The following is a 17,395-nucleotide window of genomic DNA, read 5'->3' on the forward strand; positions in this document are numbered from 1 at the left end:
TCCAGCATTTACTAAGTTTGTGACCTTGAGCAAGTCACTAAAGCCTTTGAGCTTGATTGCCCTCTGTAAAATGAACACAATGCTTACTTACACTGGGCTGAAGAGAAGCTTAAACGCACCAGTCCTTTCAGCTGCATTGTTTGGCTCATTGCAGATCCCCAGTTCTTCCACTTGTCTGTTGGATGGCACCAGGTGATTCTCCTTTAATTCTAGGACTAAATCTCAAAGGATTCCAAGATTTGGATCTAGAGAGAATGGAAACTGAGCCCAGTAAGGATAAGGTATTCAGGTTTGGACCAGGGCCAGCTCTTCTGAAAACTGATCAGCTGAGATTAGGGTCAGCGTTCTTCACAGACAGCCTCACCCAGAACAATGGAAAGAGCAGTTGTTCATGGGCCTTTTACTAATGAGATTTAGAGGTCTGCCCTGTGCTATCAGAAGGTAGCCAGGCCTAAGAGAAGACAGCCATAAAGTGTCCCCGGGAACAGGGACACATGGTGAAAGTGGGTTGGAAGGAAGACGACAGGTGAAGGCTTAAAGTTGAGACAGCAGGATGGAGTCACCAGTAATGAGTCCCAGACAGAGTTCACCTGATCCATTCAGAGACACCTATACCTCCATCAGATCTCACATCTGAATATACAAAGGGCTTTGCTCTGTTGCAAATGAACAAAAGGCCTCCTGGTTGTTTTTTGTTTTTTTTTATTCAAGAAGCATGAGAGGGTTTTATTAGAACCCAGAAATTGTCTTCATCAGATATGTAACTGGCAAGGCTAAGGAATCAGACAGTACATTCAGTCCCTTTGTTTTCATAAATTCTCCTCTATAACTGCCTTTCCTTCTGCCCTAGAGAGGCACCTCAGTGTTCAGACAAAAGGCTCAGGTGCCCATATAGTTTATGATTTGGTTCAGCTGACTGTTTGATTTCAGGTGAGGTATTGTCATTCTTGGATTCCTTGCTCCTACAGCACAGAGGCTGAGTCCCCATGCTCTTGCTCAAGACAGTGTATGGATAGATGCCCTGGTCATGGATTTGCCTCCCCCTTGAACAGATTTGACATTCCTTCTCATTGGAGGAGTGGAAATCACAAATGTCCCACTTGGACCAATGTCTGAACAGCCGTGATTTCTTTTAACCTGTCTGTGTATTTTAAGGAAAATAAATGCCCCCACTGGTAAGGAAAATGCTCTTTCTTATTTGAAAAGCAAGAACTTTAGCTTAAACTTGCAGGTTTTGAGTCTCCAAGGAAATTTGAGGTTGAAGAATTTCAGCCTTCAGTGATTTTGCTTTTGAGGTTTTGATTTAATTTTGGCAGCCAGGTGGTTAGCGGAAGGGAAGGGTGTCACCCCAAGAACACTGGCCTCCTTTATTCATTCTTTTAGTCACTCATTGAGAAATTATTCATTGACCTACCACACAGAGCACTGGGGTTTAAAGTTATATGCTCCAGTCAGAGAGCACAGACTAAGGCACAATTGTTGGGCTCACCCCAGGCACTTTGTTTTCACGATTGAAAGGGAGTGGACTGTACACTGGCTTTAGTAAATTTGACAAGAATAACAGGGTGGGTCTGTGACTCCTCAAATTAGCTGAGAACCTGTGAAACGAAGTGTATAAATGCAGACTGTTCACATGCAGTGTCCTTCCTGCCCAGGAGCTCCCCCAGGTAAGCTGTGCATGGCTTCTGATGCACAGGGAAAGTGAAATGGCTCATTTGCTAGGACCACAGAATGTTATCTAGTCTAGATAGGTATACTGTCTTCAAGTCTCTAGTAGAATAAACTTATAAAGAAGTTTCCTCCCAAATTCCCCATGTTCAGTACTTTCTTAGATCTTCTCTGCAGGTGTGAAGTGCTCTCCCAGACTCTGGGACAGGACATAGCTTGAAACCAGATAGAACTATGTTTAGATCCAGGTTCTGCCACTTGCCAGTTGTAGAACTTTGGGAAAGTCCCTTCCCCTCTCTGAGTTTCTGTCTCCTCCTTTATAAACTGGATATAATACTCATACCTACTTACCACATGGAGTAATCACGAGGATCAAATGAGATCATGCATATATGGATTTAGCTCTGTGATCAATATGCAGTGTGTGTTGAATAGGCTAAAGTTGCCATTCTTATCAGCCTGAGTATTATCATTACTCTTCACTTTGGTGAAATTCAAAGTAGAGCCATATCTAGTCACACCCTCTGTTTTCTGAGATGCTCATTTGTGTCTCCAGGGCTTAAATTTCCTGCTGGTGATTTATTCCATGACTTGTTCTTTAGATCATTGCCATGAACGAGCTCCCCTTTTAGAAGTTCCTGGGTGGGATGTTCAGCACAAGCATGAGGCTGCTTCCCGTGCACGCTCTTCATCACGTGGGTTGATTACGCTGGCTGGGCTGTTGGAACGGGCACCCTTTTCTTTCCACTTTCTCCACCTGTGTCCTTCCTGGAGTTGGGAAATTAGTGAAGAGGACAAGTACCTCAAAGAGAGCAGGACCAAGGGCATTAAAAAAAAATAAAGAAATATTCTTCTGAGGGGCGTCAGCCATGTACCAGGCACTACACCAGGTTACAGACCAAGTCCTGCCTTCATGGACTTCTGTCTCATGAGAAGGTCAACCAAAAACCATACAACAAAACATTGAATTAAATTACCTTTATAAAATGGGTCTCTCCTGCTAGTCCTGTTTTCATACCTCATCTGACTCATTCACAGCGGAGATCATAATTGAATTTATTATTATTTTTTCTTTTACTCCCAGTTAGTGGGCAGGAATCATGCCTGGCTCATTCTCTGCTGTGTCCCAGGACTCAGAGCAGGGCTTTGCACATCAAAAGTGCTCGATAAACATAGAGTGAATGGACAAATGACTAAGCAATGCCTTGTGAAATTTTTGCTTTGGGCCAGAGTTTAAATTTCAGGTTACCTTTGTTGCTGGCAGTGGTCAGTCTCCACCCTAGGTCATGGAAATTGAAAAGACACTCCACTTTCATAATCCATGCAGCTTTTTTTGCATGACATTTTTGGGTTTTTTAAGGAGATCATTCTCTGCCAGATTAACTGGCCTGACTTAATTAAAAAGGCCACTAGAGGACATTTGTCTTCTGGAATTGACACTTGGGGCACATAGAAGTGTCTGGGGTTAGGGATACCCAGGAGACTGGGTTTGAGCACTGGGTAGTGTGTTGAGTTGATCTGGAGAGGGTTGCATGCCTGTGAGGAAGAGAGCCTCTTATTATGCCCTCTCCTGTTACCCCTCTTAGGGTAACAGGCTACTGTTAATGTGCCATGTTGACAACATCACTGAGCCCTAGGAATGGAACTATAGCAGCATCAAGTTCTGTAACCTGACAGTACTAGGTAGTTGCATATGTTTGTGTAGCTTACAGTTTGGGTAATATATAACCATATATTGTGCCCTACTATGTGCCAGGATTCATTCCAGGAACCATACCCAAATCATCTGTGAGCCTCAGAGCAGCCTGATGTAGTGGGCATTATTTCCACTTTTCAGGTAACATCCAAGAGCCTCAGCCCCCTCTTGGCAATTCCCAGGATATCAGGTATGATACTGTAGCCTCTTGAAACAAGAGAAGCTGGACTCAGGAAAGGCACGGGTTGTCCTGGGCCACAGGACACCAACACAGCATCCCCACTCTTACACCCCAGTACTAACTGGTCGCAGCCTTCTCCCAATTGCTGTGCTGTGTAATTCTTCTCAATACAGCTCTACCAGACATCCCAGATGGCAGACGAGTCATAACCTACTTGCCAAACATGCTTTAAACAGTGTGTGTGAAGGGTTTTGCGCCAGGAATTAGAATCCTGGATTCAGAAGTGTTACATTGTAGTTGTATTTAACTTTGAGAAAATTGCTTATTTCCCCTGACCTCAGTTTATTTACCTGTAGAATGGGAAGTCTTAATTACTGTACTTAACCTCTTGCCTCAGAAAGTCACCATGTAAGTCAGGGAATTGGCTTCACTGATACCACAGTGCTGCTTTTATTTTATTATTATTATTTTTAATCCTCACCTGAGGATATTTTTTCATTTATCTTCAGATAGAATGGGGGGGGGGGAGATGTCAATGTGAGAGAGACACATCGATTGGTTGCTTCCCTCACGACCCCTACCAGGGCCCGGTACCAAACCGCAACCGTGACCTTGACTGGAATTGAACCCAAGATTCTTTGGTCCACGGGCCGATGCTCCAACTGCTGAGCCAAACCGGCCAAGGCCACAGTGCCACTTTTAATTATAATTAGATGTGAATCAATAGGGGTCAGGATTCCTGAGCATCATCCCAGAATGGCTGATTTAGTGTCCTGGCTCTTGGCATTGGGACTCTAAATCCCTCCACTGCTTGAGTGGAATGATATATAGGATGTAGAACTCCACTGCTCTGGGTAGAACCACGTGCACCTTTGGGATTTTGAATATCTAGGTAGCTGGCTATGGAACAGGAGGCCCCAGTCCCCTCCTCATCTTTGTCTGGCAAACTCTTCTTCATCCTTGTGGCCTAATCAAATGGGTGACTCAGAGAAGTGAAGTGACTTTCCCTAGGCTGTTTGGATCTTACTGCATTATAGTTAATCATATCAGAGTCTGTCCCTCCTACGTGAATATAAGTTCCTTAACCGTGGGAGTTGCTGATCTTGGCATACCCAGGAACAAACACACATCTTGGCACACAGTGGCTGCCTAACAAATCTTTGTTGACAAGACTTTGTTGAATTGAATAAATACTAGAACAATTACAGTAAGAGAGACAAGGACAGACAAGGATTGGATTGCTTTCCAATCTCTACTAGTGTTCAAGCTCCGGGCCTGATAGAGGAGGAGGAAGGGGTGGACTTCTTTGGGGGTTGAAGATGCCAGATGGCTCTTGACCATCATGCCAGTGGTTCTGGTCCTTTGGTAGCTTTCTGCCAAGTAGGATAGGGAGAGGCAGCAAGTCACAAATTAGGGACTCAAGCAATACTTGCCTGGTTGGCTGAGCTGGGATGCAGAAGAGAGGTGAATGTATCTTTGATGAGCTTTTATTGTGGTTTGTGGATAGAGTTTCTGTTCTTTTTATAAAGAGGAAAATATATTTTTCTACATCTAACCTGGCATATTTCCTTGGTCATAAGTTCATTTGAAACACAATTTTCTTCAGTTCAAGTAATTACTTTTCTGAATCTCATTGTTTATGGCTACAAAAGAAGAAGGTGGAGACAGTGTCTAAGGTTTGTTTCAGCATTCTGGCTCTGCAGTTACATCAGGATCCTGGATGAGGTTTAGAACAAATTTAAATTACCCAAGTACAAAACAACTCTAAAATGGAATATCTTTCAGTGAATTAGATTTTCTTTTGAGTTTGTTTTTTTTCCAAGTTAGTCAGAAGCTGAATTTTGTGTCTAAATTTCTAAAAGACATTTAGGGGGGAAAAAAGAATTACAAAGAGAAACGAGTTTTACCAGCATGGATACAAATAATAATGCAAACCAATTATCCTAGAGTGTTATAGTTTCCCGTACTTCCTTAGAACTGTTCATTTACGTAGTTTATTTAAAGGTTTTGGGCAATAAGGTAGAAATGAGAAGGATTGGACGTGTTACTTGACTGCTTTTTTCTTTCTTTAATCAGAGCCATAATCTGTTTACATCTGAAATTTGTTTTATTGTTTGTTTTGCAGCGAAAACGAAAGCAGAGCACCCAAGATGAAGATGCTGTTAGCCTTTGTAGTCTCGACATAAGTGTAAGTACAGTCCTGCCTACTGCCCTGCCATGGGAACACCTCTCATCTCTGAATCTAATTGTGAACATGCTGTACATATTACGTGGGCTTCTAGGATCTGACTATGGAAGTTGTGAGCAGGAGGAAAACTCTTTAAACAAACAAACAAACAAAAAATTTTAATTTGACTGGAGAAAGCTGTGTGGCCAACTTCAACTTCCAAGCCATATTGTTCATTGCCGTGTCTTTTCTCTCAAAATGAATTATGAACTCAGTGATCTGGGTAGGATCTAGAAAAAGGCCACCGTGCTGTTTTAGAAGCTAGTTTTAGAAGATGGACTAGGTGTCTGTACCCCTTTGGAGAAGTTAGCAAGTTGGCCCAACTCAGGCAGCTGGGGGGCCAAAGACCGGAAAATGCCTTTAGCAGCATGGCTGAGTGAGTGGCTTTGGATTCAACAGATCTTAGTTTGAATTAAGATTCTCCACTCATCGCTTGTGTGACACCTTTCCTCTCCTCTGATTTTTCATCTGGAAAACAGGGATGAAAAGACTTAACAAAACTTTTGTGAGGATCAAGTAAAACAATAAAAGTGAGAATACCAAGCACATTCCTGGCATGGAGTAGGCAACCACTCAAAGTTAGTCTCGTGCTTTTCTTTTAAAGCAAAAGTTTGTGCCCTGCCCAGTTTTGCTCAGTGGTTAGAGCATTGGCCCGCAGACAAATGAGTCTTGGGTTCGTTTCTGGTCAAGGGCACGTACCTCGGTTGCAGTTTGTCCCCAACCCCGGTTGGGGTCGCGGGAGGCAACCAATCATTGTGTCCCTCTCATGTCCATGTTTCTCTCTTCCTCTCTCTCCCTCTTACTCTATCTGAATAAAAATGGAAAAATATCATCAGGTAAGGATTAAAAAATATATATATATGTATATGTATATAAAAGCAAGAGCTTGCAAAAGCTATTATGTGACATAGTAGTTGAATGCTGGTGATGATAACTTTCTTTTTTAATCTTCATAGAATAATGGATTATTGGGTTCTGATCTGATAACATTTATTTACCAGTATAATCAATGCTTTTTTATTTTTATTTTTATCCTCACCTGAGGACATTTTTCCATTTTGTTGTTCAGATAGAGTGGAAGGGAGAGAGAGAGAGAGAAACATCAACATGAAAGGGACACATCAAGTGACTGCCACCCGCACAACCCAACCAGGGCCGGGGACAAACTGCAACTGAGGTACATGCCCTTAGCGGGAACCGAACCTGAGTCCCTCCGGACCACAGGCCAACACTCTAACCGCTGAGCCAAACCGGCCAGGGCTAGTTATTTTTAATTATTATAGTTTCCTGTGATGCAAGCAGCCACAGTGGAGTAAGCCTGAGCTGTCATTTCAGTTAATGTACTTCCACATCTTTATTTCACCATATGGTGTTTGTTCCGGTCTTTAGGCCATCATTGATGAAGTTGGACCAGTTTACTAGGTTACCATGGTAACAGGACAAAGAGATGATGTACTTCTGGGTTTTACTCTCACTGTATGTTTTATTATTGACAAGTGAAGTCGATGGAACTTCCCTTATCAGGAACAAGTTCTTTTTTATGTTAGAATGTTTTAAATTTTGTGGAATTTTTAGAATTATTGGCTTTCAGAATTTAAGTAGCCCTTAGCCTGTTCCCTCACTTTGCAGATGAAGAAATAGAAGCCCAGGGAGGTGTAGTGATTTAGGCGAGATTTTAATCTGGGTCATTTCTGAGATCATGCCTCATCATTCATTTTTCCTCAACTGTATTCATTGTTTAGGGAAACATTTTTCTAGTAGCTTTTTATCAAAGAACCACTGAACTCTTGTGTGTGAAAAGATTAGTATTTGCAATTATGAGTTGTGGTTTCTCTCTCTCTCTCTTTTTAACCATCTCATATCATGTTTTGTCACAGTAAAGACACTTTTATGAAAAATAAATCTACTTTTATGCTTAACGATTCCACTATGGCCACACTCCTTTCTGATTTGCCTGGCATTTTTCCTGAATCTTAGCAAACAGATTCCAGAGCTTGGGTAGAGTTTCCTCCAGATAGTGTCACATATCATTATAATAATTGTAAAAGTTAGAAGAATCCTAGATGCTGTTGGAGGACCTGAAGATCGATGTTTTGCAGGTTTACTGACAGTCCTTGTCATATGGAGATGACGGGCTGTGTGACACATGAGACTGGCCACAGAGGAGGTGGTACTGATTTTCAGTGCCCTGCACCCAGCAGGCACTCAGTAGAGAGATGAGTTGAATTGAATGAAGTGCTGGGTAAGGTCACTATGAGAAGATGTTTTGCCATAAAGGTAACAATGTCTAAATAAGTATCAGAGTCCAGTAAATTAATTGTTCTGATAAATAAATGGCCTTTGTTGGTTATTCAACGGTGATTTTAAATGGTGATCTGCAGTCGAGTTACAGTCCCTTAACTAACCAGCAGCATTACTGAAGAGTTGTTTTGAGCCTGTTTCTATGTGTAGTGGAAAGTGGTATCTGAAAAAGGGGTGGGTTCCAGTGGATGACTCATATTGGAGGCTGCGAGGGTTTGGGAAAGTAACATTAGTAACTTTCAATTTTTATTCCACTTAATAAGTGGAAAGACATTCACCAGATATCTTTGAACAAGAAGTTGCTAGATGAGGGGACAGAGGTTTTTTGGGGATCGTGATCAAGTTTCTATTGAGTCCCTGCTTAATGCTGCGTACACAGTGAGCTCTTGGTAAATAGTTATTAGTTGATGAATTTTAAAAATGAAAAACAGTGAGTCCTTCAGTGTATGTGGAATTCAACATACACACCTCTTTTAAAGAAATATATCTGTGACATAGAATTGGGAAATGTTAACACAGACAAAATCTTCCCCCCTTTGATTAAAAAGGACGCCTAGAGCCCCTCATGCTGCCCGAGTGATGATGACAATGCTGATAACTGCCTGGGAGTTTTCCTACTAAACTTCTCTCTCCATCCTCTTATTGAACTTGGGCTTCGAGACCAAAAAGGAGTGGATAAGCTAAGAAAAGAGCTTATTCTTACAGAATGGGGTCCTTGATTGTTTGGGAGATCACAGACTCCTTTGGGAAGCTGATAATAGCACTGGGCTCCAGAAATTTTACAAGATTGACGTGTGATTTCGTGGGCCCCATGGAGCCCAGCCAAGACCCCATGTTAAGAGTTCCTCTTAAAAAAAATATTGGAAGGATCTTAAGGCACAGTGACGTATCTCCAAAGAACCATCCTTCCACCCTTTACCCCCAGCACTTGGTGATAAATGAATTGTGACTGGTGAGTCCACACTATTTGATGACATAATTGGTCTCTATTTTTTCCCACTACCTTACCCAATCCACTGGCTGAGCCCCCAGCTTCCTGGCAGGATAGAACACAGACTGTTCCAGAGAAAAAATAAAAAAAAGGCAACCTATACTTTTGAAAACAATTTGCAGAATAGAGAGTGCTCCCAGCAGCCGCCTACAAATCTCTCACGTCAGAGGATATGAGTGGGATGATTTCAGGTACATTTCTACCCCCACAACACTTTTCTACTTTAAATTCTAATGGATGAGAAACACTTGAGTAAAGAGCTGGGGTTCATGGTGCCCCAGGAAAGGCCCTTGGTGGAGAGCCAGGTATACCCCTGGAGGAGGGCACTGCATAGCACCAAGCATCCTTTCTCAAAAACAAATGAGTTCTGGGGTGAGTATAAAGTTTCCAATGATAAAAACAATGTAAAAGATGAAAAGGAATGTATGTTCTTTGCAGAAAAATTGGAAAATTTGAACAACAGAATTCACCAATAATCCCATCACAAAGCAGTAGCTGCATTTTGATGTATTAGGCATTATGCACACACTCACTTTAAATTTTTTTCATGATGAAATAGCGCAGACATACAAAATAGTGTAAAAGATAATACAAAATTCCATGTAGCTACCAGTGCAATTGAAGGTATATGCCCTTAACAACAAAGCCAAAGGCCCTTGCAAACCCGTTTCTCTGCCGAGTTTAATGTTTATTGTTGCCTTGCCTGTCTATGGACTTACTACATACAGGTATCCCTAAATAGCATATATGTTTTCAACCAGCTTTTAAAGCTTATATAAGCACACCGTTTTTAAAATTGGGGTCATAACACATATCAGTTTATTCTTGCATTTTTCATTTACTTATTGAGATCATGTTACCATATCTTGGAATAGTCTTCAAGAACATTTTTTTTTAGTAACTATAAAGTCTATTGTCAAGCCCTGGCTAGTTTGGCTCAGTGGTTGGAGCATCAGCCTGCAGACCAGAGAGTTGCAGGTTTAATTCTGGTCAAGGGCATGTACCTCAGTTGCGGCTCGTCCCTGGCCCTGGTTGGGGTCATGCGGGAGGCAGCCAGTTGATGTGTCCCTCTTACGTCAATGTTTCTCTCTCCCTCTCTCTCCCCCCCCCCCCCACTCTACCTGAAGATAAATGGGGAACTATCCTTGGGTGAGGATTAACAAATAAATTAAATAAATAAATAAATACATATTTTTTTAAAAAGTACATTGTCAAATGGATGCACCAAATTTATTTAACCAGTCCTTCATTGGATACTTGGATACGTGACAACTTTTCTCTATTATCAGTAACACTGATGGACATTTTAGAGTGCCTTTGTGTAATCTTTTATTAGTAGGGTAAGGTGGATAAAATATGGACTTCCTGGCTAAAAGGGTATGGATATTTTTATAACCTGTGGATGGGTTTAAAAATGCCATGACTTTACATGAAACATTTGCCTACCCTCCCTCTTTAGGAGGAATCCTTCCCGCCGCCCCTGGTGGGGATGGGGCTGGTGGCAGTCACTTGCTGGTGGGGCTTTCCCAGGGTAGCAGGTCTCACCATGACTGGTAGTGGGATGAGATCCATTTGCTCTCACAGCTCTCCTGTGACTATAGGTGTTAGCGTACCCTTTCTGAAGATGAGGGAACTGAAGCTCAGAGAGCAGCACTTTGCTCCCAGTCCCGGCCTATTGTAGATTCAAGCCCAGGATAGTGGGATTCCACTGCTTCCCCATACCGCCTCCAGGACAGGAAGGAGAAAAAAGCATTTGGCTCCATAGCTTTTGGTAGTGGATGACATATATAGGACATTCATCTGGTCTGATTGGCAAACCACCTTTGAGGTGTATGACATACATCCCCAAATTTCCATACTGTGCTTTCCAATTACTTGCCTGTCGTGTGAATGGTCAAATCACCAGTGTTGATATAGAAGGGAAAAGCTTTCCTGTCTCCATTACGCCCAGTGATGTTTCAGCTAGGATGTGTTAAACCAGACACAGAATACCAGCAGGATTAGTTTATCTCTGCTCAGCAGAGTCCAGATCATTTCAAAAGATACTGTTTCTGTGGTTTTGTTTTTCTTGGTCTGTTCTGGAACTTGCTCACTAGGCAGAGCAGCCTTGCCCCAGCCGGCATGAGGCCTTGATGAATTACATGGATTTTAATAATGCTCTTATCACCGAGGAGACCAGGCCTGCCTCTGAGATTGGGTCTTCCTTAGCACATGCTTATATTTAACCTGTTGGCATTTTTTCTGATTTGGATTTATGATCTGCCCTTGCTGCCTGTGAAATCCTTTGGGACTAAGGTAGTAGAGACCCTATGCTAAAGTTCAAGGTTGTTCTCATGCTGCCATCTCTGGTGGGAAATTTGCTCATTGTTGACATAGACACATTTCATCTTGCCTTTGCCCTAATTGATTAGGTGGTGGATTGTAATAATCACTGTGATCTTTTTCTTCTTTGATCCACCTCTTCAAAAACACGGTGACAAAGAAATTCCAAGGAGCTTCAGAACACACTCTCAGAAGTTAATGATGTAACAAAGTGTCAGCCATCATTTACTGCTTCCCTTCAAAGTGACATGGATGGGGCCCATGCTAAAGGAGGGTTCTTGTGCTCCAGGAATACCTGCTTGTTTGAATTTGTCATCAGAACTGCAAACTTTGGAAGCTAGAGACTGAACACTACTCTGAACCTCAGTTTCCTCACCTGTAAGCTGAAATCCTCACAGTGCCCCACCTTAGAGCTGTAAGGATTAAAACGTGTAATTCCTGTAAGACATTCAGGACCTGTCCCATAGTAAGCACAAAAAGTACTGCTACTGTTGCTGTTGGTTTCATAATAAAAAATCAACCTATGGCTAAACTTGAGGGTACTTGCTGTTGGCACCAGTGTTTCATAAACAGAACTGATCGTGAAATTTTTAAAAAATATGAATATATGAGGAGACATATACAAGGAGTTTTATTCCAGCAGTTTTTAGTAGTAGCCAAAAGCTGGAAACAGCATGAATATCTGAATTATATAGACTTGTATTCAATGAAAACATCACAGATAGATAGATAGATAGATAGATAGATAGATAGATAGATAGACTGACCCATGTTCATTTAAAAAAAAAAGTGACACCCAGCTGGTGTGGCTCAGTGGATTGAGTGTCGTCCCATGGACTGAAGTGTTCCAGTTTGATTCCCAGTCAGGGCACATGCCCAGGTTGCAGGCTCGATCCCCGGTGGGGATGTGCAGGAGGCAGCCGATTGATGTTTCTTTCTCTTACATTGATGTTTTTATCTCTCTCTCCCTTCCCCTCTCTCTCTGAAAAAAAAAAAATCAATAAAAACATTAAAAAAATATAGTAATTTTTGTGGTGATAAATTCACAAGTCTGTTAATGCCGGCCTCCATTCATACTGGAAGGAAATGCTAAATTTCAGTTTTCGTGAAACTAAAGATGTATTTATTTTCCATCCAAGCTCACAGAGGTCCTGAACTTATCCATGGACTCTTTAGGGGTCTAAGAATCCCTGGTTAAGATCATCTGTTATGATTAGCTTTGTGTTGTATTAGTTTAGTAATTTAACTGACGGAAGTAAACAAATACAAGTATAATTGACTTTGACCTGGTATATGAGGTTGTAAGTGTTTTAAAGGAAAGAATATAAAACATTATATAGAAGTAAGAGACAGGAATATTGATGTTTTCAGGCAATAACCATTAAGTCAATTCCCAACACTTGATGTTTAGATTTTTCTCTGAGACCATTTTGGCTTTTTGAAATACATATCTTGAATCACCTGAAGAGTTTAGTGGATGATCTTTCTGCTGCTTCTGTTATTAGAAAAATAATTTTAGGTAGAAAAAAATGTCCTTATTTTTTAGAGATGAATTCTGAAGAGGTAGAATGTCATGATATCTGTAATTTATGTTTGAATACTTTCACATAAAATATAAAGTGAGTATTTTGAAAAGGAAAAAAATTTATTTTTAATTACTCACGAACATTACATATATTTCCATCATTTAAAAAAAAAATCAGCCCAGCCAGTGTGGCTCAGTGGATTGAGCGTCATCCTATGGACTGAGAGGTCCCTGTTCTATTCCTGGTGGCGGCCATGCGGGAGGCAGCCGATGGATGTTTCTCTCTCACATCGATGTTTCTCTCTCTCCCTTCCTCTCTCTCTGAAAAATCAATAAATACATATATTTGGAAAATCAAACAACAGTGATAAAGCTAATAGTCCCTTGACCACCCCCCATCCCACTTACCTCCTCAGGTATAATCCTGGTTATCAGCTCAGTCTCCTCCCAGGTGTTTAGATATAGTTAGACAAATAGATAGACATAGATATAAAAATTAGTTTGTAGTGGTATTTTAGGGACATAAGTCTCATTTTTTGTCTTCTTTGCAACTTGCTTTTCTTTTTCTTTTAAGTAATCTTTATTTTTAAGACAGTCTTAGAGTCACAGCAAAGTTAAGCCGAAATGACTGAGAATTTCCACGTGCTCTCTGCCCTCACGTGCGCACAGCCTCCCCCGCTATCGCCATCCCCACCAGAGCGGTACATTGGTGACAGCTGATAAGCTTACACATCAGCATCACCAGAGTCCATAGCTTTCATTAGTGTTCTGTTGGTGGTGTACATTCTGTGGGTTTTGACAAATGTGTAATGACACATATCCACCATTATAGTATCAAGAATTCTCTGTGTTCCACCTCTTCATTCCTCCTACCCTCTAACCCCTAAAAATTCTCTGTGCTCCACCCCTTCATTCCTCCTACCCTCTAGCCCCTAAAAATTCTCTGTGTTCCACCTCTTCATTCCTCCTACCCTCTAACCCCTAGCAACACTGATCGTTTTATTGTCTCCAGTATGTCATACAGTAGGTATCCTTTTCCGACTGGCTTCTTTCACTTAATTCTTAATTGTATGCATTGAAGTTCCTCCACGTCTGCTCGTGGCTTGAGAACTCCTTTTTTTTGTTGATCACTGGAGTAATATTCCATTGTATGGACAGAGCACAGTTGACTTTTCCATTCACTAGTGAAGGATATGCCTCATGGCACTTCTGCTCATTCATGCACAAAACAAATGAGTCATAGTTTATTTTAACCAGATTCTCCATAATTTTACCCCTATCCTCCATTGAGGGGCACTTTTGTTGTTTCCAGTATATTCCAGTATTTCCCAGTTACAAACAATGACCATCCTCAAAGCCCAGAACAAGCAGTAAGGTCGATACAAAAGAGTGCCTGCAGATACTTGCTGTTTAATGTTAGAGTGAATCATATTAAATTGCCATTTTTGTAGTTCAGATTCATGTGCTATTTTGTTCAATTCATAGACACCAAAGAAAAGCAAACAAAACACAAACTGTCACCAAAGCAGACTTAAACAGCCTGTTAAAATTAGTGGAGAAGGAAAGTTTTGTCTTCATCATGTATGCTTCACTTAAATAATAGTGTGTGCAACTTTTAAACATAGATACCTAAAATATCATCCATGGTTTTAAAAAAAGAAAGAAAAAAAAAACTAGTTGTGAATGCAAAGAATAAGTTTGTTATATTGACAAAGTTTACATCTCAACTGCCTTTAACATTTTATAGTTTATCATTAATTCTATTTTGATTGAGATTATTTGCAGTAAAAGAGTCACTAGAAAGTAATTGTTCACAAATGCTTTTTCTTATGATTTCCCCCGCCTGGGTCTGGGTCTGTCCACCTGAAAATTATGTAAATCTTGGTTAGGAAGTTCCATCCAGGCTTCCGTTCCCAGCTAATTGAGTTTTTCCCCAAATGACTTATATAATTGCATCAAGCCTCATCTTTGATCTGGTTATATATTCCTGGTTTCAAAAGCAGAAGTTGTTTTTCTTACTTTTCTCAGTTGTGTCTGATGCTCATTCTCTATGAAGAAAAGGTGGTATGTTGACTTTTCCCCTTGACTTTTACTGTGCATAAACTTCTTACATTGCTTGATTGATACTGAAATTCTTAGGTAACTTCCAAAAAAAAGTCAAAAGAATGAAGGGTCCAGGTGATTTCTCATGGTTTGTGTGTCCTCCTGCACCCTGCTCTCTAACTTACACTGCTATATGCAGATCATTTTATGGAGAGAGTCGACCTAGTATAAGCAGGTGGTTTCTCTGTAAACATCATTTCATGGCCAGTACTGATGGTGAAGCATTTGAAATTGAATCATGGGGTTATCCTCAGTGGTCAAAATGCCAGCGTTGGGTTAAACCCTTAGAAATTCTGCAGGGAACTAAAGGTGTTGATTGTGGTTCTTTCATGAGCAGATTGACTTTTTCCTCTTATGGTTCTATAAGTGAGATTTCCCACACACCTCAGAATACCAGTTTCTAAAGTTGAATCTTCTAGAAACATTAAAATCAATCAAGTTAAAGTGTTTTCTTTGCCTTTACTTGGCAGGGCAAAGTGATTCTTTTGCTGGTCAGGTCTATTTAAATTCTATCTGAAGACATTTATTACTATAGAATTAATAAATTCATGTCTTTATTCTTTAGTTCATTCATTGCATGTACAAATTCAATCAACCAGTATTTATTGAGATCTCCCCTGGGTCAGGCGCAAGGACAGTGAAGGAAGTGAAACTTAAGATTCATTCATCTGCAGACAAGTAGAAATTGCTCTTGTTTTTATGTTACAAGTTAACCAAGCACGGAGAAGACATATCTCAGTGCACCCAGGACTGGTTTTCTCCTTTCTGTAAGGGAGTAATTCCACATTGTTGGTTGGTTTTGAAAGAAATCAATTTTGCTATAGACTCTTCTGGTAACATTTTTCTACCATAGAGTATCCTTGAAATTGACTTATTTTCTTTTTTTCTCTGTGAATCCTCACCTAAGGATATTTTTCTATTGATTTTTAGATAGAGTAGAAAGGAGGGGGAAGAGAGAGGGCGAAAAATATAGATGTGAGAGAGACATATCGATTAGCTGCCTCCCGTATGACCCAAACCAGAGCCCAGGATCGAACTTGCAACCCATGCACATGACCTTGACCGGAATCAAACCCAAGACCCTTCAGACCATGGGCCAATGCTCTAACTGCTGAGCCAAACCAGCCAGGGCTGACTTACTTTCTTCTAGCTGGTCAACCCAAAGGTTCAATTGGAGAAGTGCTTCATATTGTTTTATGCAAAAGCTGACCTTGAGAAATTATACTGTGTAGCAGGTGAGCTTTGCATCTGTGCTCTCCTTACAGTGAGGGAACAGGAACTCGGAGCACTGGATTTCAGAGCAAGATCTCTAAAAAGTTTAGACCTGGAAGGGACCTAGAACGGACCTGGAAGAGATTATCTCATTGAATTCATTTCATTGTGTAGATGTGGCAATTGAAGCTTGGATTAGTCAAGCGTCCTGCCCAAAGTGACTGAGGACAAGTGAGAATGCAAGTCTTGGGACTCATGTTCTGGATTGGGCCTTAAATCCAGGAGAAGGGAAAAGCTAGCAGTTCTGGTTTTGATGTTTTGAATTCTTGCCTCGCCACTTCCTAGCTGTGTGACCTTGGACAACATAGTCAACCTCTCTGTGTTATGGTTTTCTTGGCTGGAAAAATACAGATGATAATAAGGTTGTTGTAAAGACTCAATACAGTAATGCAAGTGGGGCTGTGGCACAATGTGGCAACAGGTCAGCACACCTGTTATTATAAAATAATCCAGGACCAGGAAACAGGGATATTGTCTATTTTAGGCAATATTGTCTCCCTGGTGCCCAAGAAAGTGACTGGTATATATCCAGCCCTAAATTAACATTTGTTGAATGGATTTTTTTCAAATGTAAATTTGGTAACTCTCATAAAGGATAAATGATACCAGGAAAGGGGGGAAAAAAGATGTTTATGTATTGCTTAAAACAAGAGGGTTGTGGAGTTCTCTGCCTTTTTAGGGGAATGAGTTTGTTTTTAAACAAGCCACTTCTCTAAGTAATAATTAATCGGGATATTTGACAAAGTGCCTCAGCTGTTGACTTCCTCCAGCAAAGCTTGGTTCAGATCCAAGCTGTCTCCATCAACAGGTGACTGGTTGATAATAGCACTGTCAGCCCTGCCTTAAAATAGAACCAGAACCACACCGTTACCACCTCCAGCAGGACCTCCTTTATTGGGCCCCCATCATCCATAGTGGTTGGATGATTCCAGGGGCCTCCCACCTGGTCTCCTGCATCTGCCTTTGACCCTTTGCTGTCCACTCTCAACAAAGCAGCTAGAGCTAGAGGGTTTCTTTAAGCCTAAATCACACTCTGTCTCTCTCAAGTTTCCCTCCTCACTCAGTGGCATTGCCATATCCTCCTAGTGGCCCTTGAGGTCCGGCACACT

General features: G+C 41.1%; 1 protein-coding gene across 2 annotated transcripts in view; it reads left to right on the forward strand.

Annotated features, from left to right (window-relative positions):
* ARHGEF3 (Rho guanine nucleotide exchange factor 3) overlaps window positions 1–17,395 on the forward strand; it is a 286,293-nt gene that overhangs the window by 135,981 nt on the left and 132,917 nt on the right. For both annotated transcript variants that reach the window (XM_036266162.1, XM_036266163.1), the window contains one exon: window positions 5,671–5,733. In XM_036266162.1, the coding sequence (XP_036122055.1) occupies window positions 5,671–5,733 (63 nt within the window). The remainder of the gene's footprint in view (window positions 1–5,670; window positions 5,734–17,395) is intronic.

Source organism: Molossus molossus, unplaced genomic scaffold, assembly GCF_014108415.1.
Source record: "Molossus molossus isolate mMolMol1 unplaced genomic scaffold, mMolMol1.p scaffold_m16_p_18, whole genome shotgun sequence".
In the NCBI taxonomy this organism is placed as follows: domain Eukaryota; kingdom Metazoa; phylum Chordata; class Mammalia; order Chiroptera; family Molossidae; genus Molossus; species Molossus molossus.